Here is an 18,946-nt window from a genome sequence, read left to right as displayed (position 1 = left end):
ACATATAATTTACCACCCAACCGCTATGTGTGAACACAGCCTAATAAGATTCAGTCCACAGACTTAGTCCTGTATCTAATTACCCCAGACAAGGCAGGGGCAAATTGGTTCTCCTCTTTGTACACATTACACAGGGCACATGCCCTGGCAAATCCACCCTCCCTTACGCCACAGTCTTTTTGTCCACCCCCCTGAACAGTTCAGATTCGGGTTAACAGCTGTATTTAGCCTCAGCACCTAATAACTAGTCTGGCCATGAGAGGAGCTCTGGTAGGAGTGAGTCATGACAACACTGGCGGGTGAATTAATAGTCCTGTGAAAGTCCTTACTGTAAATTATTTTCACAACTCCGCAGGTTCCTCAGATAAGTGCGCAGACGTTAGACAGACATTTATCAAGAGTTTTCCCTGTGTGGTCACAGCTTTCAACAAGTTCAGACCAGAGTCCTCCAGGAACAAAGCTCTGAGTCACTCCATGCCACCGGCCTCCATGCTGACTGTGCCAGTAATGAAGAAGAGCGCAGGACTTAAAGGGGTTGTGATACGAAAAATATTCTACATTTTTTAAACCAGCATCGGGATTTGAATGCTTTTGTAATTAAAGGATTTTTCCAAGATTTTGATACTGGTGACCTATCCTCAAGATAGAGATGAGCGAAGTAATGGAAAATTCGAATTGGCTTCTTCGCCGAATTTTACCCCAAAAATTCACTTCTTGACAAATTACTTCATCACGAAACGCATTTCTTTGTAAGTAGTGAGTGGGGAGCGCGATTGTGCTGCCCCCATCATTGTACCCCCGCGTTCATAGCTGATCGAGGCATCTGACATGGACATTAAAGTGTAAAAGATAATATTTAAATAAAATAATTAAAATCACACTTACCTCCTCCATTTTATTGCAAAGAGCCGGCCACCGCCAATTTGATTAAAAATCTATCCTGAAATCTTGCGCGGCACGTAATGACATCATCATGTCACCGCAAGATTTTGGACGAGATCTTCAAGCAAAATGGGGACGGCCGGCTCTTCACGCTCAAACAGATGAGGCGAACGTGATTATATATTTTTTTTTACCGCCATTCAGGGGAAATTGATTCGCTACCGTGAAGCATGAGGAAATTTGGGATGGCAGATTCCCTTTAATAAAGTATTACTGTGTGCATGAGTCCTTAGCAGAGAAAAAATTAGAGCATAATAATAATAACAACAGCCAAAATGCAAATTTTTCCTTAAAATAATATACGAACGCTGAAATATGTAAATACTTTCCAGGGCGATACCTGTGATGTAGCGGCATAATTAGCATTTCAAAGTTCTAGGAATTCTTATAATGAAGCTCCGGATGAAGCCGCTTTTTTTCCCATTATTGCAAACAAAGTAGTGCACTACAATGGAAAATGCAATTGACAATATATAACTAAAGCAGTGGCGTTGCTAGAGTGCTATGGGCCCCATGGCAAACTTTGATCGGGCCCCTCCACCCACGCCATGCCCGGTCACACCCTCTGTGTCTGCAATTGCCACACCCCTGGTCCCTGATTGCCCAGTAATGCCTCCAGTAATGTCTCTCACTGCCCGCCAGTAGTGTCCCCCACTGCCCTCAGTAATGTCTCCAGTAGTGCCCCTAGTAGTGTTCACCACTGCCCCCAATAATGTTCCCAGTAGTGTACACAACTGCCTCAGTAGTGCCCCCCACAGCCCCCAGAAGTGACCCCCACAGCCCCTAGTAGTGTACCCTACTGCCCCAGTAGTGTCCCCCACAACCCCCAGTAGTGCACCCCACTAGTGCCACCCAAAGCCCCTAGTAGTGTCCCCCACTGCCTCCAGTAATGGCCCCAGTAGTGCCCCCCACAGCCCCCAGAAGTGCCCCCAACAGCCCTTAGTAGTGTCCCCTACTGCCCCCAGTGATATCCCCAGTAGTGTCGCCCACTGCCCCATTAGTGCCTCCCACAGCCCTAGTAGTGTCCCCCACTGCCCCGGTAATGTCCCCAGTAGTGTCTCCACTGCCCCCAGTAGTGTCCCCCACTGCCCCCAGTAATGTCCCCAGTAGTGCCTCCCACAGCCCCTTGTAGTGTCCCCCACTGCTTCCAGTAATGTCCCCAGTAGCGTCACCCACTACCCCCATTAGTGCCTCCCACAGCCCCTAGTAGTGTCCCCCACTGCCCCAGTAATGTCCCAAGTAGTGTCCCCCACTGCCCCCAGTAATGTCCCCAGTAGTGTCCCCCACTGCCCCAAGTAATGTCCTCAGTAGTGCCTCCCACAGCCCCTTGTAGTGTCCCCGACTGCCCACAGTCTTCATGTAATGGGGCCCAGCATTTTCACTGTACTTAATGCCGGGCCCCGTCAGAGCGCTGATCTCACCTGCATGATATGCACTTTTCCAGTCTCTAGGCCTCCAGCATCAGGCCCCAGAGCTGCCACACTAAAACTAGTCACAAATGAAGCAGATGGGTGGAGCCTAACCTACGGTAGTCAGGCTCCGCCCACCTGCTTAATTTGTGACTAGTTTTAGTGTTGCAGCGCTGAGGCCTGATGCTGGAGGCCTAGAGACTGGAGAAGTGCATATCATGCAGGTGAGATGAGCGCTCTGACAGGGCCCGGCATTAAGTACAGTGAAAATGCCGGGCCGCATTACATGTGAGCGCAGCGGGCCCCCTCCCCCCGCCAAGCCCAGTGGCACTGATATTAAAATGAGACTTACGCCAATATATTCTTATATCAAGAACATACCGGAGCCCGCGCACCCCGTCAAGGTCTCTCAAAGTGGCACAGGACCTAACACTAACCTATCTATGCCGTATGAGCAATTATAGGGGCATAGAGTCTCATTATAATATCAGTGTGAGGGTTTAGCCATATATTGTCAATTGCATTTTCCATTTTAGTGCACCGTTTTTTCTTTGTAAATGTTTGCTTTATATAGCCAATTACATCCACACATTTGGCTCCCCCGTGTAGGATGTTTCTGTGGTACATGTGGTCCGCTGCCGGCATCCTCCATTGTATGCATTTTTGCTGGGGATTGCCGTTAGTAACGGATCACATGTGCAGGATTTGCTCCCCCGATTATACAGACGTGGACAAAATTGTTGGTACCCTTTGGTCAATGAAAGAAAAAGTCACAATGGTCACAGAAATAACTTTAATCTGACAAAAGTAATAATAAATTAAAATTCTATAAATGTTAACCAATGAAAGTCAGACATTGTTTTTCAACCATGCTTCAACAGAATTATGTAAAAAAATAAACTCATGAAACAGGCATGGACAAAAATGATGGTACCCCTAGAAAACACAGAACATAATGTGACCAAAGGGACATGTTAATTCAAGGTGTGTCCACTAATTAGCATCACAGGTGTCTACAACCTTGTAATCAGCCATTGGGCCTATATATATGGCTCCAGGTAATCACTGTGTTGTTTGGTGATATGGTGTGTACCACACTCGACATGGACCAGAGGAAGCAAAGGAAAGAGCTGTCTCAAGAGATCAGAAAGAAAATTATAGACAAGCATGTTAAAGGTAAAGGCTATAAGACCATCTCCAAGCAACTAGATGTTCCTGTGAGTACAGTTGCACATATTATTCATAAGTTTAAGATCCATGGGACTGTAGCCAACCTCCCTGGACGTGGCCGCAGGAGGAAAATTGATGACAAATCTAAGAGACGGATAATCCGAATGGTAACAAAAGAGCCTAGAAAGACTTCTAAAGAGATTCAAGGTGAACTTCATGCTCAAGGAACATCAGTGTCAGATCGCACCATCCGTCGTTGTTTGAGCCAAAGTGGACTACATGGGAGACGACCAAGGAGGACACCATTGTTGAAAACGAATCATAAAAAAGCAAGACTGGAATATGCCAAACTACATGTTGACAAGCCACAAAGCTTCTGGGAGAATGTCCTGTGGACAGATGAGACAAAAATCGAAGTTTTTGCCAAGGCACATCAGCTGTATGTTCACAGACGAAAAAATGAAGCATATCAAGAAAAGAACACTGTCCCTACTGTGAAACATGGAGGAGGCTCTGTTATGTTCTGGGGCTGCTTTGCTGCGTCTGGCACAGGGTGTCTTGAATCTGTGCAGGGTACAATGAAATCTCAAGACTATCAAGGAATTCTAGAGAGAAATGTACTAGCCAGTGTCAGAAAGCTTGGTCTCAGTCGCAGGTCATGGGTCTTGCAACAGGACAATGACCCAAAACACACCGCTAAAAACACCCAAGAATGGCTAAGAGGAAAAAATTGGACTATTCTAAAGTGGCCTTCTATGAGCCCTGACCTCAATCCTATTGAGCATCTTTGGAAGGAGCTGAAACATGCAGTCTGGAAAAGGCACCCTTCAAACCGGACACAACTGGAGCAGTTTGCTCATGAGGAGTGGGCCAAAATACCTGCTGAGAGGTGCAGATGTCTCATTGACAGTTACAGGAAGCGTTTGATTGCAGTGATTGCCTCAAAAGGTTGCGCAACAAAATATTAAGTTAGGGGTACCATCATTTTTGTCCATGCCTGTTTCATGAGTTTATTTTTTTACATAATTCTGTTGAAGCATGGTTGAAAAACAATGTCTGACTTTCATTGGTTAACATTTATAGAATTTTAATTTATTATTACTTTTGTCAGATTAAAGTTATTTCTGTGACCATTGTGACTTTTTCTTTCATTGACCAAAGGGTACCAACAATTTTGTCCACGTCTGTATATGTGCAACAGCATATGGGGTTTTGAGCAACTTCCTGCCTTTTATGACCATGTTACTTTGTTATTTTGTCGATATCCATTATTGCTAAAATAGACATATAAAAGCTTTAGTAAAGAAACAGTCGCTGACGCAGATCCCGTGCAATAACCGAAATCCTTGAAAAAACGGCATATATATAAAGCAATATTTAAAGGGTATGTCTACTTTTGCAACCAGTTGGCATTACTCTAATATATCTGTGAAGGTTCTCATTTATCCAGGTCATGGTATATATCTGTAAAGAATAAATCAAGGCAACTGGACGTACTGTAGATTTCTTGAAAACGTTTCACTCGTTCTTCCAACGAGCTTTCTCAATTTCTCAATTGAGAAAGCTCGTTGGAAGAACGAGTGAAACATTTCAAGAAATCTACAGTACGTCCAGTTGCCTTGATTTATTCTTTACAGATATTACTCTAATACATCTAACAAAGCAATTTTACAAATAGTGTTACTTTAACTTCTTCTATCCAGACCTATGCATCTCCATGGTAACAGACTACAAACAAACTGTGTAGTCTAATCCTGCATCCAGTCCAGGCGATATTTTGCCATTTGTGGGTAAAACAAATGTTTTCCTGCAAAACTGTTCAGCTATCAATAGCAAGTTTAAAAAACGTGGGCTATTCAAGCAATTTCACTGCTATAGGTCAGCTTTAAGCTAGGGTGACACGACGACGTGTCGCGCGACAATAAGTCGCACGACAGATAGGGCACAATGTCACGCGACAATTTTTATAATGGTAGTCTATGGTGTTGCACTGCGACATGTGACATGCTGCGACGCGACAGTCGCAGAAAAATCCAATAATCCAATATAAAAATATTGTGCGACACATGTCGTCGTGTAGCCCTAGCATGTAAAGGGCAGGGTGCTGTGGAGGTCACTGTTGGAGGGGCAGGTGCTGTGGAGGTCACTGTTGAAGGAGCAGGTGCTGTGGAGGACACTGTTAAAGGGGCAGGTGCTGTGGAGGTCACTGTTAAAGGGGCAGGTGCTGTGGAGGTCACTGTTAAAGGGGCAGGTGCTGTGGAGGTCACTGTTAAGGCAGCAGGGTACTGTGGAGGTCACTGTTAAGGGAGTGGGGTGCTGTAATACTCACTTTTAAAGGGGCAGGCTGCTGTGAATGTCTAAGTTAAGGGGATGGGCTGCTGTGGAGGTCCCATTTTAAAGTGGCGGGGCACTGTGGGGGGTTCAGTGTTAAGGGGTGGGGAACTGTGGAGTTCACTGTTAAAGGGGGAGGGGTGCTGTAGATGTCACTGTTATAGTGGATACTGTCAATATCTTTTAACAACATACACAAACATTAAATTAAATAGATGAAATATACCCGTGCAAAGCCGGGTCCGCCATCCCATAGACTCGTGCACCGCGACTTCAAACAGCAGTGCCGACCTGTGATTATTATATATATATATATATATACTGTATATCCATATGTTTCCTGTGAGTAGTGGAGACATAGTACCCTAGTCATAGTGAAAATGGTCCAGATAACATGTTACTTGTCACAATCTAGGCCAAACTCGGGCTAGGCTACTTTCACACTCGCGGCAGCAGGGTCCAGCAGGCTGTTCCGGTGGAGGAACAGCCTGCCGGATCCATGCTAACGCTAGCCCACCATGCCACCGGAAGTTCCCTTCGGCCCAATTAACTATAATTGGGGCGGGTCAGAGGTCCAGCCGCAGCACGGCAAGCAAGCCAAGAGGTGGCCGGACAAAAGCCGCAGCGTGCTGGGTAGTGGTAGTGGTCCTGATAAAGTTTTGTGTCATAGTGCATTCCCTCAGGCTGTTGCTCCCTGGGGATGGGTGCAGTGGAAATGCAGTACGGAAGAAAGAGGCCAGAATTAAACATATAAAAGTCTCTTTTGCTAAGTGCAACATAGAACATAATTTCAAATACATACCATAGTAGTAGATTTTAAGTGCAAATCTTGTCTGGCACCAGTAAGGATTATGGAGGAAGGTTGGATGGCTGCAATTTAGCACTTAAGTCGTACTGGCCTAGTAATGTTCTGGATGATGGGTGTCTTAGTCATAGTCCCTAACCTTACAGCAGCGTATTTGATGCAGGTGTTAGCTGTTCACTCTGCTTTTTGACTTCTCAAGATTTACTTGAGGATGTGAGTTGTTGTTCTCTATGGAGAATCCTTCACAGGAGCAGGAGCTCTGAAGTGTGCTTCCTCTCCTCTCTGTCTCTGGACAGGAACTCCCCCTCCTGGCAGGAAGAAGGATCAGCCCACTCCTACCAAGAGCTATTGTTAACTCTTGACATCCATAAACCTTTTGGTAGCAACGACCATGTAATAAAATAGGAAATACAAAACAATGCCAAACTATTTACAAAATTGGAGTACTCACAGGTCTGGGGTACTACACATCCTTGGTGACTAAATATGCATTAAAGGGTTTTTAAGCGATGTGCTAATGTCAGCTAATGTCAGCTAAACCTAACTGGCTTATTCATACTTTATCTATGCCCCCGTTACGCCAGAAATCTAACTTTTCTAATATGCTTATTAGTCTCTAGGAGCGGGGGGGGGGGGGCGTTGTTCCTGCTCCTAGAGGCTCCGTTCTCCCACCTTTGTCTCCTCCCTCCAAGTCCTGATTGACAGGGCCAGGCAGCGCTCGCATCCGTCTGCCAGCCCTGTGCTCTGGTGAAATCTCGTGCTGTTCAGTATTCGGCGCAGGCGCAGTGAGGATGCTGGCGGCCTGCGAGCGTCTTTCCCTCACCGCGCCGGCGCCGAATGCTGAACGGCGGAGGTTTTCACCAGAGAGATTTGCGCTTTTTGCGGGGTCACAGGACGAAACTACGGCCGTTTGCCGCTCCGCATCTTTTGCGGCCCCATTGAAATGAATAGGTCTGCACCCCGTTTCGCAACATTGCGGAACGGGTGCGTTCATACGGCAGTGTGAATGGGCCCTTGAGCACAGAATGCTGGAGAAGAGGTGCAGGAGAAGTGGTCACACTGCCCCAGATGTCTATAGGGGGCCAAAGACCCTTCTACTACATAAGAAGACCCCATTATTATAACAGGCAGGTGGTAGGTGGGGCAGTAAAAAGGCGGGATGAACTTAAAAGGTTACATTTTCACCATTTTCTTACCACCACTTTGCGTTTTCAGGACCTTAGGTACTTGCTTGTAACTTTCTTATCTTTATTTTAACAATCTCATCATTCTAAAATAAATAAATTTTTAACCTTTGTCTGCACGGCCATGAAACAATGAGCACTTAGTAAATAATTGCCCCCCCCCCCATTTGTGATAAAATTCTGCGAAACTTTAGAAAATTATTTTCTGATGAATTTGAAGCGAGCGAAGTGACCTTTTATTTGGCACAGCTCGTCTCCTCTGTGAACACATTAAGTAAATTGATACACAATGGCCGTCTGTGCCATGCATTCTGTGTAAATGACGGATAATATATTAAGCAGCCGGACAACGTATCTTCGCCAACTCTGACATACGACAGATATCTACAGCAAAAATCTGCAATCAGTGGAACACAAGGTATTTCTCATAGGACAAACTATATAAAACATATAAATAGATTAAGCTTTATAAATATTAAAGAGGTTTAATGAGATTGGCAAAAGGAACTGATATGTTTTTTTTACAGAAACAGCGCCACTCTTCTCTACAGGCTGTGTCTGGTATTGCAGCATTGAACTGAATGTGGGTGCACATTAAAGGGGTTGTGTCACTGCAGCAAATTGCATTTTTCATGTAGATAAAGTTAATACAAGGCGCTTACTAATGTATTGTTATTGTCCATATCGCTTCCTTTGCTGGCTGGATTCATTTTTCCATCACATTATACACTGCTCGTGTCCAGGGGTTACGGACACCCTGCAATCCAGCAACAGTGGTCGTGCTTGCACACTATAGGAAAAAGAGCCGGCCTCTCTGGTGGCCCTCGACCATGGGAGCACACATAGGCACGCGTGAGCAGCAGCTCCCGTCCCAGGCACCTCGTCTCCGCGCTGCAGTGGTGGCCACAACCTCTGGGCACGAGCGGCGTATAATGTGACGGAAAAGTGAATCCAGCCAGCAAAGGAAGCAATATGGACAATGACAATACATTAGTATTGGTGAAATGAGACAACCCCTTTAAGAGCTCGTCACAGTGTCACAACACTCCAATACCATAGGTAGAACCCCTAAATTATGCATGTGTGTGTTTGCAGAAAAGCCAGGGTCCACTGAAGGACACTCTCTAGATATATTGCCTGTTGTAAGGGCATTCTTGGACATTTTTAATTCTATAAGTACCCAGCCTAAGGTGCTTTCATCTAGATATATGCTACAGTATATTAAAATGAAAAACAGCTAAAACATTTTTGAAAATGAAAGAAAAAGTCTAATAAAAATAAAGTAATATGTATAAAAATCATGTAGAAAATTGCAAAAAAAAACTTTTTTTTTTTTTTATTAGGTCCCAAGTCGTGACATGTCAGACAAATTTGGTATCCTCACCGCTGTAATAATAAAAAGTAAATAAATCTTTGACATTCTTCACTGCATTTTCCCAAAATAATGTTTATAGGAATTAAATGCTTAAAAAAATAGCACCTGAAGAAAGTACCAAAAAAATTCACACAGCTAGATCGACCTAAAAATAACAAAAAAAAAATAATGACCTCAGAAATAAAAAGATAAAAGAATTTAAAAATAGTTCTTGTACTCAAGTCCAACATTGTCCTCAAGGGGTTCGAAGAACATTCTAACCTATAACCCCTGGAGATGTCCCTTTGTGTGGAGTTTTTTGACACTGTATATAGAGATAGGTCTTCAGCTCATGGCTGCCTTCTGAATATATGTTGTGTGGATCCATAATATAGGGCCAATAACCTGCAATGGGCCCCTACCTTATCTCCGTTGCTTCTAGGCAAGAATATGGTGCCTTACAGAAGTATCAGTAGAAGGTGGGACTCCTTGTGACTCTATCCTCAGTCCATGCATGTGCTTTTGATGTGCTCATAAGACAATGCCCGGGAGGCTCCTGGATCACAAGCAGACCTCCTGGGCTCCTGGAAGAGCTGGAAAATCTCCTGGGCTCCACGTGGAGGGCTGCTTTCTCCCAGAATGTGCATGTGGGTCCAGCATTATGTGCCATCAGACACAGCCCCGGCGGGCATTGAGAGGTCCTGATATGTGATATGTCCTACTCCTACAATGGTTTAGGATAGGGCGCGTCAAGTTCTCATCATATAGCAGAATAAAAAAAAATTGGATAGAATTCAGTAATATTGCCGTTTAACTTTTTTCTTTATATTTTTATACATATATTTATTTATTAATGAATTTTTTTTTTTTATTATTCACAGGAACCAAGATCTGCACTCAGTGTGAAATTGAGCAAAAATCTGAGACCATGAGGGTTCAATATTGTGCAAGTGATTTCGGTAAGTGAACATTCCCATATAGGAGAAAGAGTCTCACCAGTGGCTGCAAAGAGACTTTCTTCTAGACATCCTGGTGAGCTTGTTCCAGGCTTGTGCTTATATGTGGCATCTAAGCTGAGCAAGCAAAACTGCAGTGTAAAGCACGGAGAAAAGACAAGAGATAGAAGTTGAATTTTATACTCTACTACCTTCAAAAATATTCAGATTTATCCTAAATGTACGGCAGTTTTCAGGTGTGAAAAACTTTTTCAACAGCGTTTGCACAAAAATTATTGCGCACTTGGTATTTTTCTGCCGCCTTCGCCACTTTCCCAAAAAGGGTTCATGGTGAGGGTGGGAAGGGCGGAGCCAGCTGCCCCACCACATTTATCATCTTTTATGCCAGTTTTCTGACGTAAAAGTACACCAGGGGCCGGTGTAGATATCAGAATAGGTGCATGGACTCCCGGATGCTGCACCTTACTGTATTTACGACGAGGTGTACGCCTTGTCATAAATCAGGCTTAATCAATTCTAACACTTACTGGGTCCTCACTGGTTTCTGTTTCCATCTCGACATTTCCTGAGTGTCGAGATCGGAGCAGGCAGGAGTGCACCTAGTCTTTCTGCTGCCTGAGGCGAAAATTGAAACTGGTACCAGTACAAAAAATACCCCCTCATAATGTATGCCAGTACAAAAATTACCCCCTTATAATGTACGCCAATACAAAAAATGCAAAGAAAAAAAATACAATGCAACAGAACTCTGCAAACCAAATAAAGAACAAGAATTCTGGCACCAGGAGAGGAATGGAGTGGGCTCGGCATGCATGTTGGTACCTGCATCCCCTGGATTTAAAGGAGGCCATTTTGGCACCAAAAATGATAAAAATCAGAGTGGGCCCAGCATGCATGTGGAACCTACACTCCCTGAATTTTATGGTGGCTGTCATGGCCCATAACAGGTAGAATTTAGTGTTAGGTTCCCGTCTTCCAGAGATCACCTTGACGTGTGGCAGATGGGCCCAAATAATTTTGTACAAAATGTATTTGCCAAGAATCTCAAATTTACTTAATAAGCGTAGCATTAGCAACAGAATACTTTCTTCTACTTTATTTGGTTTGCAGAGTGCTATTGCATTGTATTATTTTTTTTTGTGTGTTTCCAGCTATGGCAACGTGCACCTGCGCATTGGGATTTGCTGACTTCTTTGCAATACAAAAAATGGCCCTTTATTATGTGTGCCAGTACAAAAAATGGCTCCTTATTATGTGTTCCAGTGCAGAAAATGGACCTTTATCATGTGTGCCAGTACAAAAAATGGCTCCATATTATGTGTGCCAGTACAAAAAATGGCTCCTTATTATGTGTGCCAGTACAAAAAATGTACCTTTATTATGTGCTCCAGTACAAAAAATGGCTCCTTTCTATGTGTGCCAGTACAAAAAATGGCCCCTTATTATGTGTGCCAGTACAAAAAATGGCCCCTTATTATGTGGGCCAGTACAAAAGATGGCTCCTTATTATGTGTGCCAGTACAAAAAATGGCCACTTATTATGTGCGCCAGTACAAAAAATGGTCCTTATTATGTGTGCCAGTACAAAAAATGGCCCCTTATTATGTGTGCCAGTACAAAAAATGGCCCTTTATTATGTGCGCCAGGACAAAAAATGGCTCCTTATTATGTGTCCAAGTACAAGAAATGTCCACTTAAAATGTGTGCCAGTACAAAAAAATTGCCCCCTTCTGTGTGCCAGTACATAAAATGGTCCACTCTTAGTGTCCCCAGTAGAGCCAATGTCCCCATAGTGCCCCACATAGTGTGTGCCAGTACAAAAATATGCCCCTCTTTTGTGTGACAGTACAAAATGACCCTATATAGTGACCCCAGTAGAAACATTGACCCCCATAGTGCCCCCCTGAAAGGCCCAACAGCATGATGCCAAACTAAAAATAATAAACTAAATAGTTACTTCCATGCAGCTGACAGCAATGCTGTACAGATCTCTCTTCTGGCCTGTTCACGATGATGATGAAGACTATCAAAGGGACGGGCAGGGAGACATTGCCCCCGTGTCCCACTGCGGCATTCAACTGTATCTCTATCATGAGGATGGCAATACAGTTGAACAGAGAGAGGTAAGCGCTTCCACAATAGAAGTGCTCATTTCCCACAGCCTTGTTGCCACTCGCACTTGTGTCCAGGTGGTGCCGCCTGAGGCAATCGCCTCACCTCGCCTCATTGGCGGTGCACCCCTGGGAGCAGGAAGCAGAGACCAGTGGGGGCTTGGTTAACATCAGGAAGAAAGCGGTGGGCAATCAGTATTGTTTGTTTTATTGTTTGTTAACCCACTCTGAACCCTTTCCTAAAATGTATTCCCCACTGGACAACTGATCTCTCAGGCATTGGAGCAGTCAGGAATCAGGATAAGCAAACCATAATTCTCCTGACTATGAGGGGTTCTGGCTCCTCGTAAATTACAGAAGACATTCCCTATTTTGTGCCATCATCTCACTTCCTAATTATGAGGAACCTAAGGAATTTCAGCCTGTCCAGAAGTAGTCACAGCATGAGCACCTTCTCATACAGAGACATACTGTATACAAAACTCGGGATCATTAATAGCAGTGCTTAACCTGCTACCGCTGGTGTCAGCCCGGGCAGGGATTAGCTCTGCCGCCTTTGATGAATAACAGTCATGCAAACAGTTCTGTTCACTTGCAAATCATTACATCCTCTCGTAAATTTCCAAACCATCGGTAAATTATGATCTTGGAAGATGATTTTCTTTTTTTATAGGTTGAATCTTCTGTAGTTTTTATGCAACAAAACATGGTTGGGTTCCTCCATGGTGTGGTATACAGTTACATTTACCAAAATCCATGTGAAATGCCTTATCAGATTCAACCTAACTAGGGTAAGAAACTGGCCACTTTTGATAGCTTGTTTGGTCAACAGCTACAGTATTTCTCCCGATCCTCCATACACATGCACATACAAACTGGGCTTGGCCAAGCATGGATATGTTCTGTATGGGTGGGAGGATTAAGCAGATGCTAGACACCTCTGATGGAGGTTTATCTCCACTGATCTGCGCGGTGGCTCAGTAGTTGGGATCGGCACATCGATCTACATGGTGGCTCAGTAGTTGGGATCGGCACATCGATCTACATGGTGGCTCAGTAGTTGGGATCGGCATGTTGATCTGCATGGTGGTTCAGTAGTTAGCATTGTTGTCTTCTCTGTTGTCTACACAGGGGTCCTGGGTTCAAATCTGACATTTTGATAGAGTTTGTATGTTCTTCCTATGTGGATTTTCTCCAAATACTTAGATTTTCTACAACACACCAAAAACATACCGATAGGTTAATTGGCTTCCATGAAAATTTACCCTGGTGAATGAGCACCTAGATGGTAGCCACCAGATCTTCCAATGACTCCATTCTTATTTCCTTTGACATCTGCCTTTGAGGGAAACTCAAGTTATCCCCATGCACATTGTGGTCTTGTTGAAGTTGGTGGGTTTGGCAGATATAAATTTAATGCGTATGGTCAGTATTAGTCCTAAATAGGTTGATTCTTAGAATAAGCCATTGATATCAGATCGTGGGGGTAGAATTCTGGCAGCCCTACCCATCTCCTGATTAAAGGAGTCACTTGCTCTGGCTAGCCTATGTCTGCTTTTTTATTTTCAAGACACAGAGCTGTACATCTTGAAGCAGCAGGACATGGACATTGTAGGTTTCTGCAGCTCAGTCCTATTCAGCTGAATGGGACTGAGCTGCAATACCAGGAATAGCCACTATCAAATGTACGGAATAGCCACTATCAAATGTACGGTTCTGTGGCTGCATTTGAGGGATTGAGGGGATTGGATGCTTAACATTGGACCCCCCCACCAGTACCAAATTGATTGCCTACCCTTGTCAGATAGGCCATCAATATCAGAGTCAAGGAAAACTCTTTAAAGAAGCAATTCCATTGTCAGTAGACGCTCAGTTGGTGCCCATCCGTTTTTAAGAATATGCTACACGGCCCCTTGAATTCAACGGTGCTTTAAAAAAAAGCTCTAAACAACAGATCTCTTAGATTTGCATTAGTGGGGTTAAGCCTGGGGTCACCATGGTGCGTTCATTCTACAAATCTGTGGACGTTTCAGCTCACGGACCCCATCAACATTATCATCGGAAATGTATCAATGATCACTTAAAGGAAAGGGTGGCTTTTTCCCCCCATATTATTTAAGGTCAAACATTCAGTACTGATGTAATGTAATAGTATATACTATATATACTCATCATAAACTACATTGAAAACTGGTCTTCTGGAGGGTAGTCCTCTCCAACAGTTGATCACTATACATGACAATGAAAATTTGTAAACCTGTCATAGAAAATCTGATCTAGTCCAAGGGATGTCATGATCTTCTCATAGAGGTGCTTTTTGGAAAGGTTTAATTGTATGTTTATACAGCACCAGACCACCTGCAATGCCAGATTATCTGACCAATCATTGGTTAGGTGGCCGTTTACGCACTCAGATCTTTTGTTATACACACCGACTATTGGTCTGATTGGACAGAATTTGCTCACATAAAGCTGCAAAAACGCTTCCGTTACCATAATACAACCACATGAATCCGTCATGAACGGATCCACTTTTATTATGTCTTCTATAGCCATGGCGGATCCGTCTTGAAAACCATTGAAAGTCAATAGGGGACGGATCCGTTTTCTATTGTGTCTGAGAAAATGGATCCGTCCTGGCACACAATGTAAGTCAATGGGGACGGATTAGTTTTCTCGTCTTGCTCCGCTCTATACGGTGGACAGAAAAACGCTGCAAGCAGCGTTTTGGTGTCCACCTCCAGAGCGGAATGGAGACGGATCGGAGGCAAACTGATGCATTCTGAGCGGATCCTTTTCCATTCAGAATGAATTATGGCAAAACTGATCTGTTTTGGACCGCTTTTGAGAGCCCATGATCGATCTCACAAATGGAAAGCCAAAACGCGAGTGTGAAAGTAGCCTAATCTGTAGGCGTAAGTAATATAGCTCTTAATCCCCAAATCCTGGTTTCCTGCAGTCACCACTAGGTGGAGCTTGCAAGCTTACTGCATACTGTTTTATTACTGAGTTCAGTCTACTCGTCGTATACATTATAAGGAACCTGTCACATTGAATATGGAGTCTCATCTGCAGCAGAACAAGCTGAACAGATTGATCATTTTTGTGGGAAAAGATTCAACAGAATTAGTATTCTAGTTCTTTTAAACCTCTGCTCTTTCTATGCTTAGGAGTCCAGTGGACGGTCCTATCTGTGATTGATGGCCTTTCCTGCTATCAATCCTTGACTTGGACGGCCCACTGGGCTCCTAAGCCCAAAATGAGCAGAGATGTTGATCAATATGTTACACTACGTTATACTAAATCATTTATCTCAAAACTATATATAAACCTGCTCAGCTCCTCCTGCTCTATAATGTGCTGCCCGCAGATCAGACATTGTGTTCAACAGGACAGGTCTTCTTTAAAGAGGACCTGTAATTTCTCCTGGCATTTCTTTTTTGGCAACTATTTGCGTCCCCCTTGTACTGGAAGCATCTATTCTCATGACTCTATGATGTGCCATTGCTTTATTATTCCTGCAAGAATTTATGAATGAATTACTAGCAGTTTGCAATGAGGGTCTATCTGGGTGTTACCAGTTGGGGGGGGGGGGGGGGGTTGTCCCTGCACAGTCTGACACTATCCAATAAGTTCTGCCCATGTCAGACTGTGCAGGGACACTCCCCCAACTGGTAACAACCATCTGGACCTTCACTGCAAACAGCCAACAATTGATCCATAACTTTTAGCAGGAATAATAAAGGGATGGCACAACACAGAGTCATAAAAATGGTTGCTCCAGTATTTTTATTGCATTGGGATTGCAAGTAGTTACTAAATCCGAGATGTCATGAAAGGTGAGAGGTCCACTTAAAGTTTCCAAGCTCCTAAGCTCCCCCTGGTGGTAACTTATGGTAGCCAGAATGTTTCCATTATGCCTTTGCAGAAGATTTGTAGCTCGGTATCAGAAAATTTTAGCTCTTACTTCTATACAAATGTATTATGAAATTAATCCACACCAAATATTGGCCCTATCCAGATTTACAAAATGGACATTTACTTTAAGAAGTACTTTATACTGTTGGTAGTTGTGCAGAGAAGCAACTGAACTGAGAGAATGCCCCTGAGAGGAAGAGAACGGACATCTAGTCTGTGCCTGGAAAGACAGTAAGGTCATCGCTTGTTTATGGCAAAAAGACTTTACTGCTTATGGAAAGGGTTCATTGCCTTCGGCACCTACGACACTTTGGAGACAGACTTCCCATCCAGATCCGAGATCTGTACCCTTCAGCCTGGGAATTGCAGAAAGAGTTAATGAGAACAGATTTGCATACCTGTGGTTATTTGGGAAGACTGCAAAGTGTTTCTAGAAAGAGACTCGGGGAGGATTACCACCATCTTTGCTGCTGCCTATACATAGCTATTGGGAAAAGCCTACTCTGTAGTATTCCTCAGGACAAAGCCTATTCCTGCTATATGTACGACAACTCCTCTTATCTACTCAGAAAAGTTAGACTTGTTTGTAACCAAACGAGCCGAGTCACTGACTCCACCATCCATCCTCCAGCCCTACGCCTGTCCTGCTGCTCCACACCCTGCCAACCATCCACCATCAAGGGCACCCCGACTACCACCAGGAAGAAACCACCAAAAAGCCCAGGGAAGAAAGGGTGAGCCCTCAAGTCACTGCATGCCCTGCCCTGCCCAGGGAGCCTTAGAGGGAGAGGGATTGGCCACCATCAGGACTTCAACCACCCTCATTGCCACCGCTACCACTCCCATCCTCTCCAGTTCCAGCCAGCCACCACGCCGCTCTACATTCGGGTCTACCGGGTCACAGAAACAAACCTTGTATGCAGTTTGATCCTGCAGTGACGTCTACATACTCCCCATCTTGGTCTCCACTGGCAACGGGTTATCAGGAAACACAGGCATTATTTGTAATCTGTAACCCTAACCCAAATTCATATGTTTGCATAGGAGCTGTGTACACAAAACGGCTCCAAAAGACTATTTATAAAAGTTGATTGCTAAAGTCTGCTTACCCTGTAAGCCCTGAACTAGCAGTTTTTGGCCGGAGTTTTACTTTAATCTTATCTGGGTCCACCACGGGCTGAATTTTCAGTCTTTAGGTAGTTTGAGCTTTGGAAACGTGTTTGTTGTTTTCTTTTAATTGCTTCATAATTCTTTTCTTAGAAAAATCTCCTATTTACTTTACATCAGTCTCACATCCTCTCCAAAAGACCATTATCGGGAAATCTAAAGCAAATATTCGGACTTGATCCCGGCCCAGTTTTGGTTTTCATTCTGCGATTTGTTTATGTATTATGAGACGCTGCGGGCCATCGCTGCCTCCGATTAATACGGCTGATAGCGGATTTGGGTAGAGAGGGGATGAAGTTAACATGCTCTGCTCATTATGACATTTGGCACAGAAGGATCAATCAGCTATAATATCCTTAGCGTTTTGTGATTTAGAACGACATCACAAAGTTATGAGAAGTGCATTTGGGTATGGAGCGTATACAGGAAGTGAAAGAGCAGGTGGCGGGGGTCCCTTCTGGAAGACGGCATCGTGTAGGCATTCAGCGCAACAGTTTATATAAGTATGCATGCAATGCCCATAAAACCATTCAGTGCTTAAATAATACCGCTATATAGTGCCAAAATTATAACTCTATACAATGTCCACATTGTACTATTATACAGCTTACATGCACACACAGTCAAGGTAACCAGTGTACATATATTACTGCCATATAATGCCTAAATAATACTTCCATACAGCGTCTACATAATACTACATATACTAATATACAGCCCACATGTGCACATAATAAAGCTAATCAGTGTTCAAATATTACCGTCATATAATATCTACATAATAACGCCATACAGTGTCCACATAATACTACATATACTAATATACAGACCACATGCGCACCCAAAAAAGCTTTTTGGTGTCCAAATATTAACGCTATAAAATTTCTAAATAATACCAACATACAATGTCCACATCATACTACATATACAGTCCGCAAGCTCACACAATAAAACTATTCGGTGTCCAAATATTACCGCCATATAATGCCTAAATAATAGTGCCATACAGCGCCCACATCATACTACATATACAGGCTGCAAGCTCACACAATAAAACTATTCGGTGTCCATATATTACCGCCATATAATGCCTAAATAATAGCGACATACAGCGTCCACATCATACTACATATACAGTCCGCAAGCTCACACAATAAAACTATTCAGTGTCCAAATATTACCGCCATATAATGCCTAAATAATAGCGCCATACAGCGCCCACATCATACTACAGATACAGTCCACAGGATCACACAAGAAAGCTATTCAGGGTCCAAATATTACCGCCATATAATACCTAAATAGTACGTACACACTGTGTCCACATAATACTACATATGCAGATCACATACTCACACTAGAGATGAGCGAATTTCATATTTTGTAATTCGTTCATGCTTCGTTTGGTTGTAAAAGCGGTATTGCGTTATGGATTACGTTACCACCGACCATAACGCAATTCTATGACGTAATGCATAACGGAATGCCTTTAGAAGTCTATGGGCTACAAAAGGGTTCCGGCCCGTTTCCGTAATGTAGGGGAGTCCTCTAATGGAATCCATAACGCAATTCTGCTTTTACCACCAAACGAAGCGTGAA

The 18,946-nt window shown here is 43.6% G+C and overlaps 1 protein-coding gene across 1 annotated transcript in view; it reads left to right on the top strand.

Moving 5' to 3' along the window:
* SFRP5 (secreted frizzled related protein 5) overlaps window positions 1-18,946 on the top strand; it is a 90,061-nt gene that overhangs the window by 20,965 nt on the left and 50,150 nt on the right. The window contains exons 2-3 of the mRNA XM_044299706.1: window positions 10,077-10,154; window positions 12,105-12,274. Coding sequence (XP_044155641.1) covers window positions 10,077-10,154; window positions 12,105-12,274 — 248 coding nt within the window. The remainder of the gene's footprint in view (window positions 1-10,076; window positions 10,155-12,104; window positions 12,275-18,946) is intronic.

Source organism: Bufo gargarizans, chromosome 6 (assembly GCF_014858855.1).
Source record: "Bufo gargarizans isolate SCDJY-AF-19 chromosome 6, ASM1485885v1, whole genome shotgun sequence".
NCBI lineage: Eukaryota > Metazoa > Chordata > Amphibia > Anura > Bufonidae > Bufo > Bufo gargarizans.
The sequence above is the reverse complement of the archived record's forward strand: the minus strand, read 5'-3'. Positions and strand labels throughout refer to the sequence as shown.